This window comes from Salvelinus alpinus, chromosome 11 (assembly GCF_045679555.1).
Source record: "Salvelinus alpinus chromosome 11, SLU_Salpinus.1, whole genome shotgun sequence".
Classification (NCBI taxonomy): Eukaryota; Metazoa; Chordata; class Actinopteri; order Salmoniformes; family Salmonidae; genus Salvelinus; species Salvelinus alpinus.
The window spans coordinates 11,952,722-11,967,721 of NC_092096.1; the positions used below are offsets into that span (position 1 = coordinate 11,952,722).

Consider the following 15,000-nt stretch of genomic DNA (forward strand, 5'->3'; position numbering starts at 1 on the left):
AGGTGGAGGTCATGACATGTTATCAGCCGGTTACTGGTCCAGATAGGGCGGTGGAGGTCATGACATGTTATCAGCCGGTTACTGGTCCAGATAGGGCGGTGGAGGTCATGACATGTTATCAGCCGGTTACTGGTCCAGATAGGGCGGTGGAGGTCATGACATGTTATCAGCCGGTTACTGGTCCAGATAGGGCGGTGGAGGTCATGACATGTTATCAGCCGGTTACTGGTCCAGATAGGGCGGTGGAGGTCATGACATGTTATCAGCCGGTTACTGGTCCAGATAGGGCGGTGGAGGTCATGACATGTTATCAGCCGGTTACTGGTCCAGATAGGGCGGTGGAGGTCATGACATGTTATCAGCCGGTTACTGGTCCAGATAGGGCGGTGGAGGTCATGACATGTTATCAGCCGGTTACTGGTCCAGATAGGGCGGTGGAGGTCATGACATGTTATCAGCCGGTTACTGGTCCAGATAGGGCGGTGGAGGTCATGACATGTTATCAGCCGGTTACTGGTCCAGATAGGGCGGTGGAGGTCATGACATGTTATCAGCCGGTTACTGGTCCAGATAGGTGGAGGTCATGACATGTTATCAGCCGGTTACTGGTCCAGATAGGGCGGTGGAGGTCATGACATGTTATCAGCCGGTTACTGGTCCAGATAGGGCGGTGGAGGTCATGACATGTTATCAGCCGGTTACTGGTCCAGATAGGGCGGTGGAGGTCATGACATGTTATCAGCCGGTTACTGGTCCAGATAGGGCGGTGGAGGTCATGACATGTTATCAGCCGGTTACTGGTCCAGATAGGGCGGTGGAGGTCATGACATGTTATCAGCCGGTTACTGGTCCAGATAGGGCGGTGGAGGTCATGACATGTTATCAGCCGGTTACTGGTCCAGATAGGGCGGTGGAGGTCATGACATGTTATCAGCCGGTTACTGGTCCAGATAGGGCGGTGGAGGTCATGACATGTTATCAGCCGGTTACTGGTCCAGATAGGGCGGTGGAGGTCATGACATGTTATCAGCCGGTTACTGGTCCAGATAGGTGGAGGTCATGACATGTTATCAGCCGGTTACTGGTCCAGATAGGGCGGTGGAGGTCATGACATGTTATCAGCCGGTTACTGGTCCAGATAGGGCGGTGGAGGTCATGACATGTTATCAGCCGGTTACTGGTCCAGATAGGGCGGTGGAGGTCATGACATGTTATCAGCCGGTTACTGGTCCAGATAGGGCGGTGGAGGTCATGACATGTTATCAGCCGGTTACTGGTCCAGATAGGGCGGTGGAGGTCATGACATGTTATCAGCCGGTTACTGGTCCAGATAGGGCGGTGGAGGTCATGACATGTTATCAGCCGGTTACTGGTCCAGATAGGGCGGTGGAGGTCATGACATGTTATCAGCCGGTTACTGGTCCAGATAGGGCGGTGGAGGTCATGACATGTTATCAGCCGGTTACTGGTCCAGATAGGGCGGTGGAGGTCATGACATGTTATCAGCCGGTTACTGGTCCAGATAGGGCGGTGGAGGTCATGACATGTTATCAGCCGGTTACTGGTCCAGATAGGGCGGTGGAGGTCATGACATGTTATCAGCCGGTTACTGGTCCAGATAGGGCGGTGGAGGTCATGACATGTTATCAGCCGGTTACTGGTCCAGATAGGTGGAGGTCATGACATGTTATCAGCCGGTTACTGGTCCAGATAGGTGGAGGTCATGACATGTTATCAGCCGGTTACTGGTCCAGATAGGGCGGTGGAGGTCATGACATGTTATCAGCCGGTTACTGGTCCAGATAGGGCGGTGGAGGTCATGACATGTTATCAGCCGGTTACTGGTCCAGATAGGGCGGTGGAGGTCATGACATGTTATCAGCCGGTTACTGGTCCAGATAGGGCGGTGGAGGTCATGACATGTTATCAGCCGGTTACTGGTCCAGATAGGGCGGTGGAGGTCATGACATGCTATCAGCCGGTTACTGTCCTGCAAAAAGGCTGCAGGTCTCAGTTATCAGCCGGTTATTGTCCTGCAAACAGGCTGCAGGTCTCACGGTAAATGATGGTTAATTAACATAAATGCATTTAGCATCTCCAGGCCTCCTTCCATTCAAGCAGCACACAAGCAGTTGATGAGGACCTTAGGAATATCTAAGGTCTAATAAATGAACTGAATATACATCATCACAATAAATCCATTATTTTAAACAGGTCTAAAGAAAAAGTACGGTATGAAGAAAATGTATTTCAGAAGAACAGGATATGAGTTGTCCTACTGTATGTTATCTGGCTATGTTCCATGCCGTAGGCTGTCGGCTTGTTCATTTAGCAGACGTTATTATATGATTTTAGAGTAAGAAGAATATAATTGAATTTGGCTGAATAAAATAGAAAGGACATTTTTCACATTCTGGAGCGAGATTGAGCGTATGATTTTGAGCGTAGAAGTGATCATTTGAAACAGGTCCTATACACTAGATTTAGAGTTATTTGGCAACTTTAGTTGTGAACGATACAAACCTTAGAATGTGTTAGAAATTAAAACATTTATGGGCTGCATGATGTTACTATTGGCTATCGATGATTTGAAAAAAGCTTGTGCTCATTTCCTTGCCTGTCATCATTCTCATCAGGTGGTCATACAGTGCATTCAGGCACAACGAGGCAGTTAACCCACTGTTCGTAGGCCGTCATTGAAAACAAGAATTTGTTCTTAACTGACTTGCCTTTAAATAAAGGTTCAATTTATTTATAAAACATTTTTAAAAAGTATTCAGACCCCTTGACTTTTTCCACATTTTGTTACGTTACAGCCGTATTCTAAAATTGATACAATCATTTATTTTCTCTCATCAATCTACACACAATACCCCATAACGAAAAAGCGAAAACAGGTTTATTGAAATTTTACTTATTTACATAAGTATTCATACCCTTTGCTTTGAGACTAGAAACTAGGCTCAGGTGCATCCTGTTTCCATTGATCATCCTTGAGATGTTTCTACAACTTGATTGGAGTCCATTTGTGGTCAACTAAATTGATTGGACATGAGTTGGAAAGGCATACACCTGTCTATATAAGGTCCCATAGTTGACAGTGCATGTCAGAGAAAAAATCAAGACATGAGGTCTAATGTGTCAAGGCACAAGATGTGGGGAAGGGTACCAAAACATTTCTCCAGCATTCTTAAATGGAAGAAGTTTGGAATGACTAAGACTCTTCCTAGAGCTGGCCGCCCGGCCAAACTGAGCAATCATGGGAGAATGGCCTTGGTCAGGGAGGTGAACAAGAACCCGAGGGTCACTCTGATACAGCAGGAGTGGCTTCGGGACAAGTTTCAATGTCCTTGAGTTGCCCAACCAGAGCCCAGACTTGAACCCAATCAAACATCTCTGGAGAGACCTGAAAATAGCTGTGCAGCGACGCTCCCCATCCAACCTGACAGAGCTTGAGAGGATCTGCAGAGAAGAATGGGAGGAACTCCCCAAACACAGGTGTGCCAAGCTTGTAGCGTCATACCCAAGAAGACTGAAGGCTGTAATCGCTGCCAAAGGTGCTTCAACAAAGTACTGAGTAAAGGGTCTGAACACTTATTTTTTGCAAAAAATTCTACAAACCTGTTTTTGCTTTGTCATTATGGGGCATTGTGTGTAGATTGACGGAAAACCACATTTAATCAATTTAAAAATAAGTCTATAACGTAACAATGTGAAAAAATTCAAGGGGTCTGAATACTTTCCCGAATGCACCGTATTTCACCCATCAGACTATTCTCAATTTAATCTTGTCTTTACTATTATGTAAAATTAGTTTAGATTTAGAATGGCCCATTATCAAATGGAACAGGAACAGGGGAAAGAGAAAAAAATGTGCTCTCCAGCCCTGTTCCTGCATCTACCCAGTACTCTGTATGCCATGGTCTCTCCAGCCCTGTTCCTGCCTCTACCCAGTACTCTGTATGCCATGGCCTCTCCAACCCTGTTCCTGCCTCTACCCAGTACTCTGTATGCCATGGTCTCTCCAACCCTGTTCCTGCATCTACCCAGTACTCTGTATGCCATGGTCTCTCCAACCCTGTTCCTGCCTCTACCCAGTACTCTGTATGCCATGGTCTCTCCAACCCTGTTCCTGTATCTACCCAGTACTCTGTATGCCATGGTCTCTCCAACTCTGTTCCTGCCTCTACCCAGTACTCTGTATGCCATGGTCTCTCCAACTCTGTTCCTGCCTCTACCCAGTACTCTGTATGCCATGGTCTCTCCAGCCCTGTTCCTGCATCTACCCAGTCCTCTGTATGCCATGGTCTCTCCAGCCCTGTTCCTGCATCTACCCAGTACTCTGTATGCCATGGTCTCTCCAGCCCTGTTCCTGCATCTACCCAGTACTTTGTATGCCATGGTCTCCCCAACCCTGTTCCTGCATCTACCCAGTACTCTGTATGCCATGGTCTCTCCAACCCTGTTCCTGCATCTACCCAGTACTCTGTATACCATGGTCTCTCCAACCCTGTTCCTGCCTCTACCCAGTACTCTGTATGCCATGGTCTCTCCAACCCTGTTCCTGCATCTACCCAGTACTCTGTATGCCATGGTCTCTCCAACCCTGTTCCTGTATCTACCCAGTACTCTGTATGCCATGGTCTCTCCAACCCTGTTCCTGCATCTACCCAGTACTCTGTATGCCATGGTCTCTCCAACCCTGTTCCTGCATCTACCCAGTACTCTGTATGCCATGGTCTCTCCAACCCTGTTCCTGCCTCTACCCAGTACTCTGTATGCCATGGTCTCTCCAACCCTGTTCCTGCATCTACCCAGTACTCTGTATGCCATGGTCTCTCCAACCCTGTTCCTGTATCTACCCAGTACTCTGTATACCATGGTCTCTCCAACACTGTTCCTGTATCTACCCAGTACTCTGTATGCCATGGTCTCTCCAACCCTGTTCCTGCCTCTACCCAGTACTCTGTATGCCATGGTCTCTCCAACCCTGTTCCTGTATCTACCCAGTACTCTGTATGCCATGGTCTCTCCAACCCTGTTCCTGCATCTACCCAGTACTCTGTATGCCATGGTCTCTCCAGCCCTGTTCCTGCCTCTACCCAGTACTCTGTATGCCATGGTCTCTCCAACCCTGTTCCTGCATCTACCCAGTACTCTGTATGCCATGGTCTCTCCAACCCTGTTCCTGCATCTACCCAGTACACTGTATGCCATGGTCTCTCCAACCCTGTTCCTGCCTCTACCCAGTGCTCTGTATGCCATGGTCTCTCCAGCCCTGTTCCTGCCTCTACCCAGTACTCTGTATGCCATGGTCTCTCCAGCCCTGTTCCTGCCTCTACCCAGTACTCTGTATGCCATGGTCTCTCCAACCCTGTTCCTGTAGCTACCCAGTACTCTGTATGCCATGGTCTCTACTACCCTGTTCCTGCAGCTACCCAGTACTCTGTATACCATGGTCTCTCCTACCCTGTTCCTGCCTCTACCCAGTACTCTGTATGCCATGGTCTCTCCAACCCTGTTCCTGCCTCTACCCAGTACTCTGTATGCCATGGTCTCTCCTACCCTGTTCCTGCAGCTACCCAGTACTCTGTATACCATGGTCTCTCCAGCCCTGTTCCTGCATCTACCCAGTACTCTGTATGCCATGGTCTCTCCAACCCTGTTCCTGCCTCTACCCAGTACTCTGTATGCCATGGTCTCTCCAACCCTGTTCCTGCCTCTACCCAGTACTCTGTATGCCATGGTCTCTCCAACCCTGTTCCTGCCTCTACCCAGTACTCTGTATGCCATGGTCTCTCCAACCCTGTTCCTGCCTCTACCCAGTACTCTGTATGCCATGGTCTCTCCAACCCTGTTCCTGCCTCTACCCAGTACTCTGTATGCCATGGTCTCTCCAACCCTGTTCCTGCCTCTACCCAGTACTCTGTATGCCATGGTCTCTCCAACCCTGTTCCTGCCTCTACCCAGTACTCTGTATGCCATGGTCTCTCCAACCCTGTTCCTGCATCTACCCAGTACTCTGTATGCCATGGTCTCTCCAACCCTGTTCCTGCCTCTACCCAGTACTCTGTATGCCATGGTCTCTCCTACCCTGTTCCTGCCTCTACCCAGTACTCTGTATGCCATGGTCTCTCCAACCCTGTTCCTGCATCTACCCAGTACTCTGCATGCCATGGTCTCTCCAGCCCTGTTCCTGCCTCTACCCAGTACTCTGTATGCCATGGTCTCTCCTACCCTGTTCCTGCATCTACCCAGTACTCTGTATGCCATGGTCTCTCCAGCCCTGTTCCTGCATCTACCCAGTACTCTGTATGCCATGGTCTCTCCAACCCTGTTCCTGCCTCTACCCAGTACTCTGTATGCCATGGTCTCTCCAACCCTGTTCCTGCATCTACCCAGTACTCTGTATGCCATGGTCTCTCCAACCCTGTTCCTGCCTCTACCCAGTACTCTGTATGCCATGGTCTCTCCAACCCTGTTCCTGCATCTATCCAGTACTCTGTATGCCATGGTCTCTCCAATCCTGTTCCTGCATCTACCCAGTACTCTGTATGCCATGGGCTCCCCAACTCTGTTCCTGCATCTACCCAGTACTCTGTATGCCATGGTCTCTCCAACCCTGTTCCTGCCTCTACCCAGTACTCTGTATGCCATGGTCTCTCCAACCCTGTTCCTGCATCTATCCAGTACTCTGTATGCCATGGTCTCTCCAATCCTGTTCCTGCATCTACCCAGTACTCTGTATGCCATGGGCTCCCCAACTCTGTTCCTGCATCTACCCAGTACTCTGTATGCCATGGTCTCTCCAACCCTGTTCCTGCCTCTACCCAGTACTCTGTATGCCATGGTCTCTCCAACCCTGTTCCTGCATCTACCCAGTACTCTGTATGCCATGGTCTCTCCAACCCTGTTCCTGCCTCTACCCAGTACTCTGTATGCCATGGTCTCTCCAACCCTGTTCCTGCATCTACCCAGTACTCTGTATGCCATGGTCTCTCCAACCCTGTTCCTGCATCTACCCAGTACTCTGCATGCCATGGGCTCTCCAACCCTGTTCCTGCAGCTACCCAGTACTCTGTATGCCATGGTCTCTCCAACCCTGTTCCTGCATCTACCCAGTACTCTGTATGCCATGGTCTCTCCAACCCTGTTCCTGCAGCTACCCAGTACTCTGTATGCCATGGTCTCTCCAACCCTGTTCCTGCCTCTACCCAGTACTCTGCATGCCATGGTCTCTCCAGCCCTGTTCCTGCCTCTACCCAGTACTCTGTATGCCATGGTCTCTCCAACCCTGTTCCTGCCTCTACCCAGTACTCTGTATGCCATGGTCTCTCCAGCCCTGTTCCTGCAGCTACCCAGTACTCTGTATGCCATGGTCTCTACTACCCTGTTCCTGCATCTACCCAGTACTCTGTATGCCATGGTCTCTCCAGCCCTGTTCCTGTATCTACCCAGTACTCTGTATGCCATGGTCTCTCCAGCCCTGTTCCTGCAGCTACCCAGTACTCTGTATGCCATGGTCTCTCCAACCCTGTTCCTGCAGCTACCCAGTACTCTGTATACCATGGTCTCTCCAGCCCTGTTCCTGCATCTACCCAGTACTCTGTATGCCATGGGCTCTCCAACCCTGTTCCTGCAGCTACCCAGTACTCTGTATGCCATGGTCTCTCCAACCCTGTTCCTGCATCTACCCAGTACTCTGTATGCCATGGTCTCTCCAACCCTGTTCCTGCAGCTACCCAGTACTCTGTATGCCATGGTCTCTCCAACCCTGTTCCTGCCTCTACCCAGTACTCTGCATGCCATGGTCTCTCCAGCCCTGTTCCTGCCTCTACCCAGTACTCTGTATGCCATGGTCTCTCCAACCCTGTTCCTGCCTCTACCCAGTACTCTGTATGCCATGGTCTCTCCAGCCCTGTTCCTGCAGCTACCCAGTACTCTGTATGCCATGGTCTCTCCTACCCTGTTCCTGCATCTACCCAGTACTCTGTATGCCATGGTCTCTCCAACCCTGTTCCTGCAGCTACCCAGTACTCTGTATACCATGGTCTCTCCAGCCCTGTTCCTGCATCTACCCAGTACTCTGTATGCCATGGGCTCTCCAACCCTGTTCCTGCCTCTACCCAGTACTCTGTATGCCATGGTCTCTCCAACCCTGTTCCTGCCTCTACCCAGTACTCTGTATGCCATGGTCTCTCCAACCCTGTTCCTGCATCTACCCAGTACTCTGTATGCCATGGTCTCTCCAACCCTGTTCCTGCATCTACCCAGTACTCTGTATGCCATGGTCTCTCCAGCCCTGTTCCTGCATCTACCCAGTACTCTGTATGCCATGGTCTCTCCAACCCTGTTCCTGCCTCTACCCAGTACTCTGTATGCCATGGTCTCTCCAACCCTGTTCCTGCATCTACCCAGTACTCTGTATGCCATGGTCTCTCCAACCCTGTTCCTGCCTCTACCCAGTACTCTGTATGCCATGGTCTCTCCAGCCCTGTTCCTGTATCTACCCAGTACTCTGTATGCCATGGTCTCTCCAACCCTGTTCCTGCATCTACCCAGTACTCTGTATGCCATGGTCTCTCCAGCCCTGTTCCTGCCTCTACCCAGTACTCTGTATGCCATGGTCTCTCCAGCCCTGTTCCTGTATCTACCCAGTACTCTGTATGCCATGGTCTCTCCAGCCCTGTTCCTGCATCTACCCAGTACTCTGTATGCCATGGTCTCTCCAGCCCTGTTCCTGCCTCTACCCAGTACTCTGTATGCCATGGTCTCTCCAACCCTGTTCCTGCCTCTACCCAGTACTCTGTATGCCATGGTCTCTCCAACCCTGTTCCTGCCTCTACCCAGTACTCTGTATGCCATGGTCTCTCCTACCCTGTTCCTGCATCTACCCAGTACTCTGTATGCCATGGTCTCTCCAACCCTGTTCCTGCCTCTACCCAGTACTCTGTATGCCATGGTCTCTCCAACCCTGTTCCTGCCTCTACCCAGTACTCTGTATGCCATGGTCTCTCCTACCCTGTTCCTGCATCTACCCAGTACTCTGTATGCCATGGTCTCTCCAACCCTGTTCCTGCATCTACCCAGTACTCTGTATGCCATGGTCTCTCCAACCCTGTTCCTGCCTCTACCCAGTACTCTGTATACCATGGTCTCTCCTACCCTGTTCCTGCATCTACCCAGTACTCTGTATGCCATGGTCTCTCCAGCCCTGTTCCTGTATCTACCCAGTACTCTGTATGCCATGGTCTCTCCAACCCTGTTCCTGCAGCTACCCAGTACTCTGTATGCCATGGTCTCTCCAACCCTGTTCCTGCCTCTACCCAGTACTCTGTATGCCATGGTCTCTCCAACCCTGTTCCTGCATCTACCCAGTACTCTGTATGCCATGGGCTCTCCAGCCCTGTTCCTGTATCTACCCAGTACTCTGTATGCCATGGTCTCTCCAACCCTGTTCCTGCCTCTACCCAGTACTCTGTATGCCATGGTCTCTCCAACCCTGTTCCTGCCTCTACCCAGTACTCTGTATGCCATGGTCTCTCCAACCCTGTTCCTGCATCTACCCAGTACTCTGTATGCCATGGTCTCTCCAACCCTGTTCCTGCCTCTACCCAGTACTCTGTATGCCATGGTCTCTCCAACCCTGTTCCTGTATCTACCCAGTACTCTGTATGCCATGGTCTCTCCAGCCCTGTTCCTGCAGCTACCCAGTACTCTGTATGCCATGGTCTCTCCAACCCTGTTCCTGCAGCTACCCAGTACTCTGTATGCCATGGTCTCTCCAACCCTGTTCCTGCCTCTACCCAGTACTCTGTATGCCATGGTCTCTCCAGCCCTGTTCCTGCAGCTACCCAGTACTCTGTATGCCATGGTCTCTCCAGCCCTGTTCCTGCATCTACCCAGTACTCTGTATGCCATGGTCTCTCCAACCCTGTTCCTGTATCTACCCAGTACTCTATATGCCATGGTCTCTCCAACCCTGTTCCTGTATCTACCCAGTACTCTGTATGCCATGGTCTCTCCAATCCTGTTCCTGCAGCTACCCAGTACTCTGTATGCCATGGTCTCTCCTACCCTGTTCCTGCCTCTACCCAGTACTCTGTATGCCATGGTCTCTCCAACCCTGTTCCTGCAGCTACCCAGTACTCTGTATGCCATGGTCTCTCCTACCCTGTTCCTGCTGCTACCCAGTACTCTGTATACCATGGTCTCTCCAACCCTGTTCCTGCTGCTACCCAGTACTCTGTATGCCATGGTCTCTCCAACCCTGTTCCTGTATCTACCCAGTACTCTGTATGCCATGGTCTCTCCAGCCCTGTTCCTGCATCTACCCAGTACTCTGTATGCCATGGTCTCTCCAACCCTGTTCCTGCAGCTACCCAGTGCTTAATTTGAGAAACCAAGTGAAATCTGTTTGGGAACATCGACAGTAACATGTTTTCACAACAAAACATATTTCATTAAACTGTTGACAGCTCTTCTCTCTGCGTCCTGGAGAAAGGCATGAAGAAGAGAGAGGAGGAGATGGAAACGTACGGTGATGAGATATTCTGTCGCTAAAGACAATGTGTCAGGCTATTATTTATGAAAATATTAAAAAGTACCTATTACTAAGCTATTCAAAATCAAATACAAATCCCCTATAGTTGTAGGCAAACTCTAAATGTGTTTAATTTAGGCTAGATCAATTATGTACCAAAGATAATTTAAAGAAAATAAATAAATCTGCCATGTGTAATATGCAGTAGGCTATGTATTGTATAACAGCACAATCATTATTTGAATTCATGTTTTTTTCCCAGGCTTGGGCTCATATATAGGCCTACTGTATCCATAAACTGTAAAATGCAGACGGGTTGTTTTGAATTACTGCCAGACACAAAAACAAACAGGAAGTTTCCTTTTGAAGTTCAGAACTTCAGAAAAGCTTTTTTTTTAGCCAATTAGGGACTGCAGAGAACAAATAACAAGACACTGGTACAGTCTAAGCATCCCTTTAAGGTCTCTTCTCTATGGTTCTGTCAGTGGGATTACTGGACTGGTACTGATGCCCCCTGATCAGGGAGAAAAACACTATTACTTAAAAAAAAAAGAATATTACTTTAGGGGTGAGAAATAAAGGTATGCTTTTAGAAAAGGTTTGAATTGAATGTAGACTCTGTACCAGACTGTCTCCATCAAATCAATGTTAAGACAATTTAACAGAGCAGGACGGATTAGTAAATGTTATATACCTGTACTAATCATACTGCTTTTTAAAATGACAAAATCCCCAATATATTCAGATTTCTTTCACATTTTTAATAGTGTCATTTACAATGTACTTAAATGTAACCTATCATACAATAAGCCATCTGCAGTTTGCTACTGAAGACGGGGATACCTGAGTGAACCTTAAATAAACGTACCTCATTCAGCTCTGTCTCTGTGTTTAGGAATTCAGTCACCCCACTGATGAGCTTAGAATTCATGAATAAGGCCTCCCCGTACCTAAACATGGAGAACAGAGTTTTGTGAAGAAAGGATTTGACAAACACTGTTGTTCTATTGAGGCTTCGCTGAACACCGTCCCAAAGAGCTCGGGGGCAGATTAACAATCAAAAATGTCATTTTCATTCACTTCTACAGTATCTGGAATCTAATGTACTGTAATCTACTGTAATCACAACACAATACATTTAATGATACTCTACAAAATCCACAAGTACAGTACTGTATATGAATTTGGCAACAAATGGTTAAATAGATTAACTATAATGCAAAAAAGGCACTGAATTATTCAAACATATGAGATATAAGTAGAAATAATTTACTATAAAATATATATGACATACATACGATACAATAATATCTACTTCATTGTCCATGTACATTTATATTCATTCACTATTATACATCACTATGGAAACACAGGAAGACTATAATACATCACTATGGAAACATAGGAACATTATAATACATCACTATGGAAACACAGGAAGACTATAATACCTCACTATGGAAACACAGGAAGACTATAATACATCACTATGGAAACACAGGAAGACTATAATACATCACTATGGAAACACAGGAACACTATAAAACATCACTATGGAAACACAGGAACACTATAATACATCACTATGGAAACACAGGAAGACTATAATACCTCACTATGGAAACACAGGAACACTATAATACATCACTATGGCAACACGGGAACGTTAGTACACAAGTCACACATATTACAGTCTCTGAGGCCTTGAATCTCTTACCGTGAATTCAAGATGTCCCACTTCTCCCTGAAGTACCTCCAGGCTAAGTGTCTTCCATGCGGGTTCCGTCCCACGTGGATGATGACATCGATGACATCTTGATCTGGGACCAAATCTGAGCTCAGAGAAAGATTCAGCAGCCTGGAGGACAAGAAGAAGAAGAAGAAGAAGAGCTGTGAATAAAAGAGTGTATATTAGTGTCCTCAAACAGGACACTGTTTATTTAGGGAATCATCCTCACAATGGTACATCTGGTGTGAGTACAATAACACATGGTCACCTCTTACTAAATTCACAAGTTTAAAGTATTCTTTGGGTGATGTTGTCCAGCCGTAATCTGACTGATAAAGTCTTTGGATGCTGTAGTCCAGGAGTAATCTGATTGATACAGTCTTTGGTTAATGTAGTCCAGCCGTAATCTGACTGGTACATTCTTTGGGTAATGTAGTCCAGCCGTAATCTGACTGATAAAGTCTTTGGGTAATGTAGTCCAGGAGTAATCTGACTGATACAGTCTTTGGGGAATGTAGTCCAGCCGTAATCTGACTGATAAAGTCTTCTGGCAGTGAAAGTATAACATGGATCGTGTATTTCATGTCAGCAGTCACAATAGACACAGTCAGGCCATAGAGCTTTCAACATCAGTATCAACATCCAGTGGGAGAACAAGATTCCTGGCCTGGCTGAGGTGCTTCTGTCAAGTCAAGTGATCCACTTCTGCTATTAAACTAGTACATAAAGAGACACATTAAGACAGCCTCAGTCTGAAGGAGAACGTTGCTATAGAAACACATTAAGACAGACTCAGTCTGGAGGAGAACGTTGCTATAGAAACACATTAAGACAGACTCAGTCTGGAGGAGAACGTTGCTATAGAAACACATTAAGACAGACTCAGTCTGAAGGAGAACGTTGCTATAGAAACACATTAAGACAGACTCAGTCTGGAGGAGAACGTTGCTATAGAAACACATTAAGACAGACTCAGTCTGGAGGAGAACGTTGCTATAGAAACACATTAAGACAGACTCAGTCTGGAGGAGAACGTTGCTATAGAAACACATTAAGACAGACTCAGTCTGGAGGAGAACGTTGCTATAGAAACACATTAAGACAGACTCAGTCTGGAGGAGAACGTTGCTATAGAAACACATTAAGACAGACTCAGTCTGGAGGAGAACGTTGCTATAGAAACAGATTAAGACAGACTCAGTCTGGAGGAGAACGTTGCTATAGAAACACATTAAGACAGACTCAGTCTGGAAGAGAACGTTTAAATTCAATGACCAAAAATACAGTTTTAATACCATGTATCAGCAGCCTCAGAAAGTATGAAGCTGACGAGACCGTATCAAATGTAGATATATCCGGTTATGCAAATGAGAGGAAAATGTCAAGCAGGCAACAGAAATGATATTACAGTAAAAGACGCCGCCACGGTGTATAGGTTTCCAATCTGCATGTACATGCAGGGAGGGTAACCACGACACGTTGCTTCACCAGGAACTCACACTTCTTTTGTTCTGATATATATCTCCTATGTTTCTCTTCACCATGTTACTCTGTGCTCTTGACCTGATAGGATGATGACGTTTTATACCTCAACCAACGGGGGCTTTGTGCAACAGACTTCTAAAACACCAGGACGTGTGTCAGAGGAAGAGCAACTGCCTCCGTATCATTCAATCGCTCAACATACTCTATGTGAGAGCTCCAGTCTCCTGTTGTAATCAATCTAACGCTTAGTGAACAGATACACTTTGAAGTGTGAAACCACACAGCAAATAGCAATGTATTCAGTGTAGAATCCACGTCGTGTCGGATGTGTTTTGATAAGGGATCTGTATTCTATTCTTAACTGATTCACATTCACACCCGGATACTCAGTCATCCTCCTACATTTACACGGACCTTTCAGTCATTCAGCACACACTCTTATCCAGAGCCACTTACACTAGTGAGTGCATACAATTTAGTCAGTTATCAGTTCCCGCCTTCATCTGCCTTTCCAGACGTTTGGGAGACGGGTCTCCTGTACCCGCCTGGTCAGCCGTTTGGGAGATGGGTCTCCTGTACCCGCCTGGTCAGCCGTTTGGGAGACGGGTCTCCTGTACCCGCCTGGTCAGCCTTTTGGGAGACGGGTCTCCTGTACCCGCCTGGTCAGCCTTTTGGGAGACGGGTCTCCTGTACCCGCCTGGTCAGCCTTTTGGGAGACGGGTCTCCTGTACCCGCCTGGTCAGCCTTTTGGGAGACGGGTCTCCTGTATCCAATTATCATTCGACTCTGTTTCCTGATCTCACATCTATTATGTGTAAATAACACAGAACACACCCTGTGGAGATGGAACATTATGTTCCTGTTATTTCCTCTAAGTTTCTTAACACTGATTTCTGAGCTCATGTTGCACCACCATCCACAGATCCCCAGCCGCTCACACACCGCTACCACAAAACTTATTTTCCCTTCCCTTCCCGACCCAACCGACCAACCAGACGACAGAAAATAAAATGGCCCCCAACACAGGAAATGATTTCGTCCTTCTGAGTCTTCTGGGAGTGTAAAAAGGTCGCCGCCGGAGCTGTGTTGACAAGACCTCATTTTAGAGCAGGCTGAACACGGTCTATCAGGGAAGGCAGTGTTTATCCAGCGCTGAGATCACATCATGCATTAATAAAAACATTCAGGAGGATACAATTTAGTCCAAGGGTGCAGAGGAGACAGAAATCAATACTAAATGCAG

The 15,000-nt window shown here is 47.7% G+C and overlaps 1 protein-coding gene across 2 annotated transcripts in view; it reads right to left on the reverse strand.

Annotated features, from left to right (window-relative positions):
* Positions 1–15,000, reverse strand: part of LOC139533579 (thyrotropin-releasing hormone-degrading ectoenzyme-like) — a 554,487-nt gene that overhangs the window by 101,898 nt on the left and 437,589 nt on the right. For both annotated transcript variants that reach the window (XM_071331728.1, XM_071331726.1), the window contains 2 exons: positions 12,261–12,401; positions 11,412–11,493 (listed from right to left, as the gene is read on the reverse strand). In XM_071331728.1, the coding sequence (XP_071187829.1) occupies positions 11,412–11,493; positions 12,261–12,401 (223 nt within the window). The remainder of the gene's footprint in view (positions 1–11,411; positions 11,494–12,260; positions 12,402–15,000) is intronic.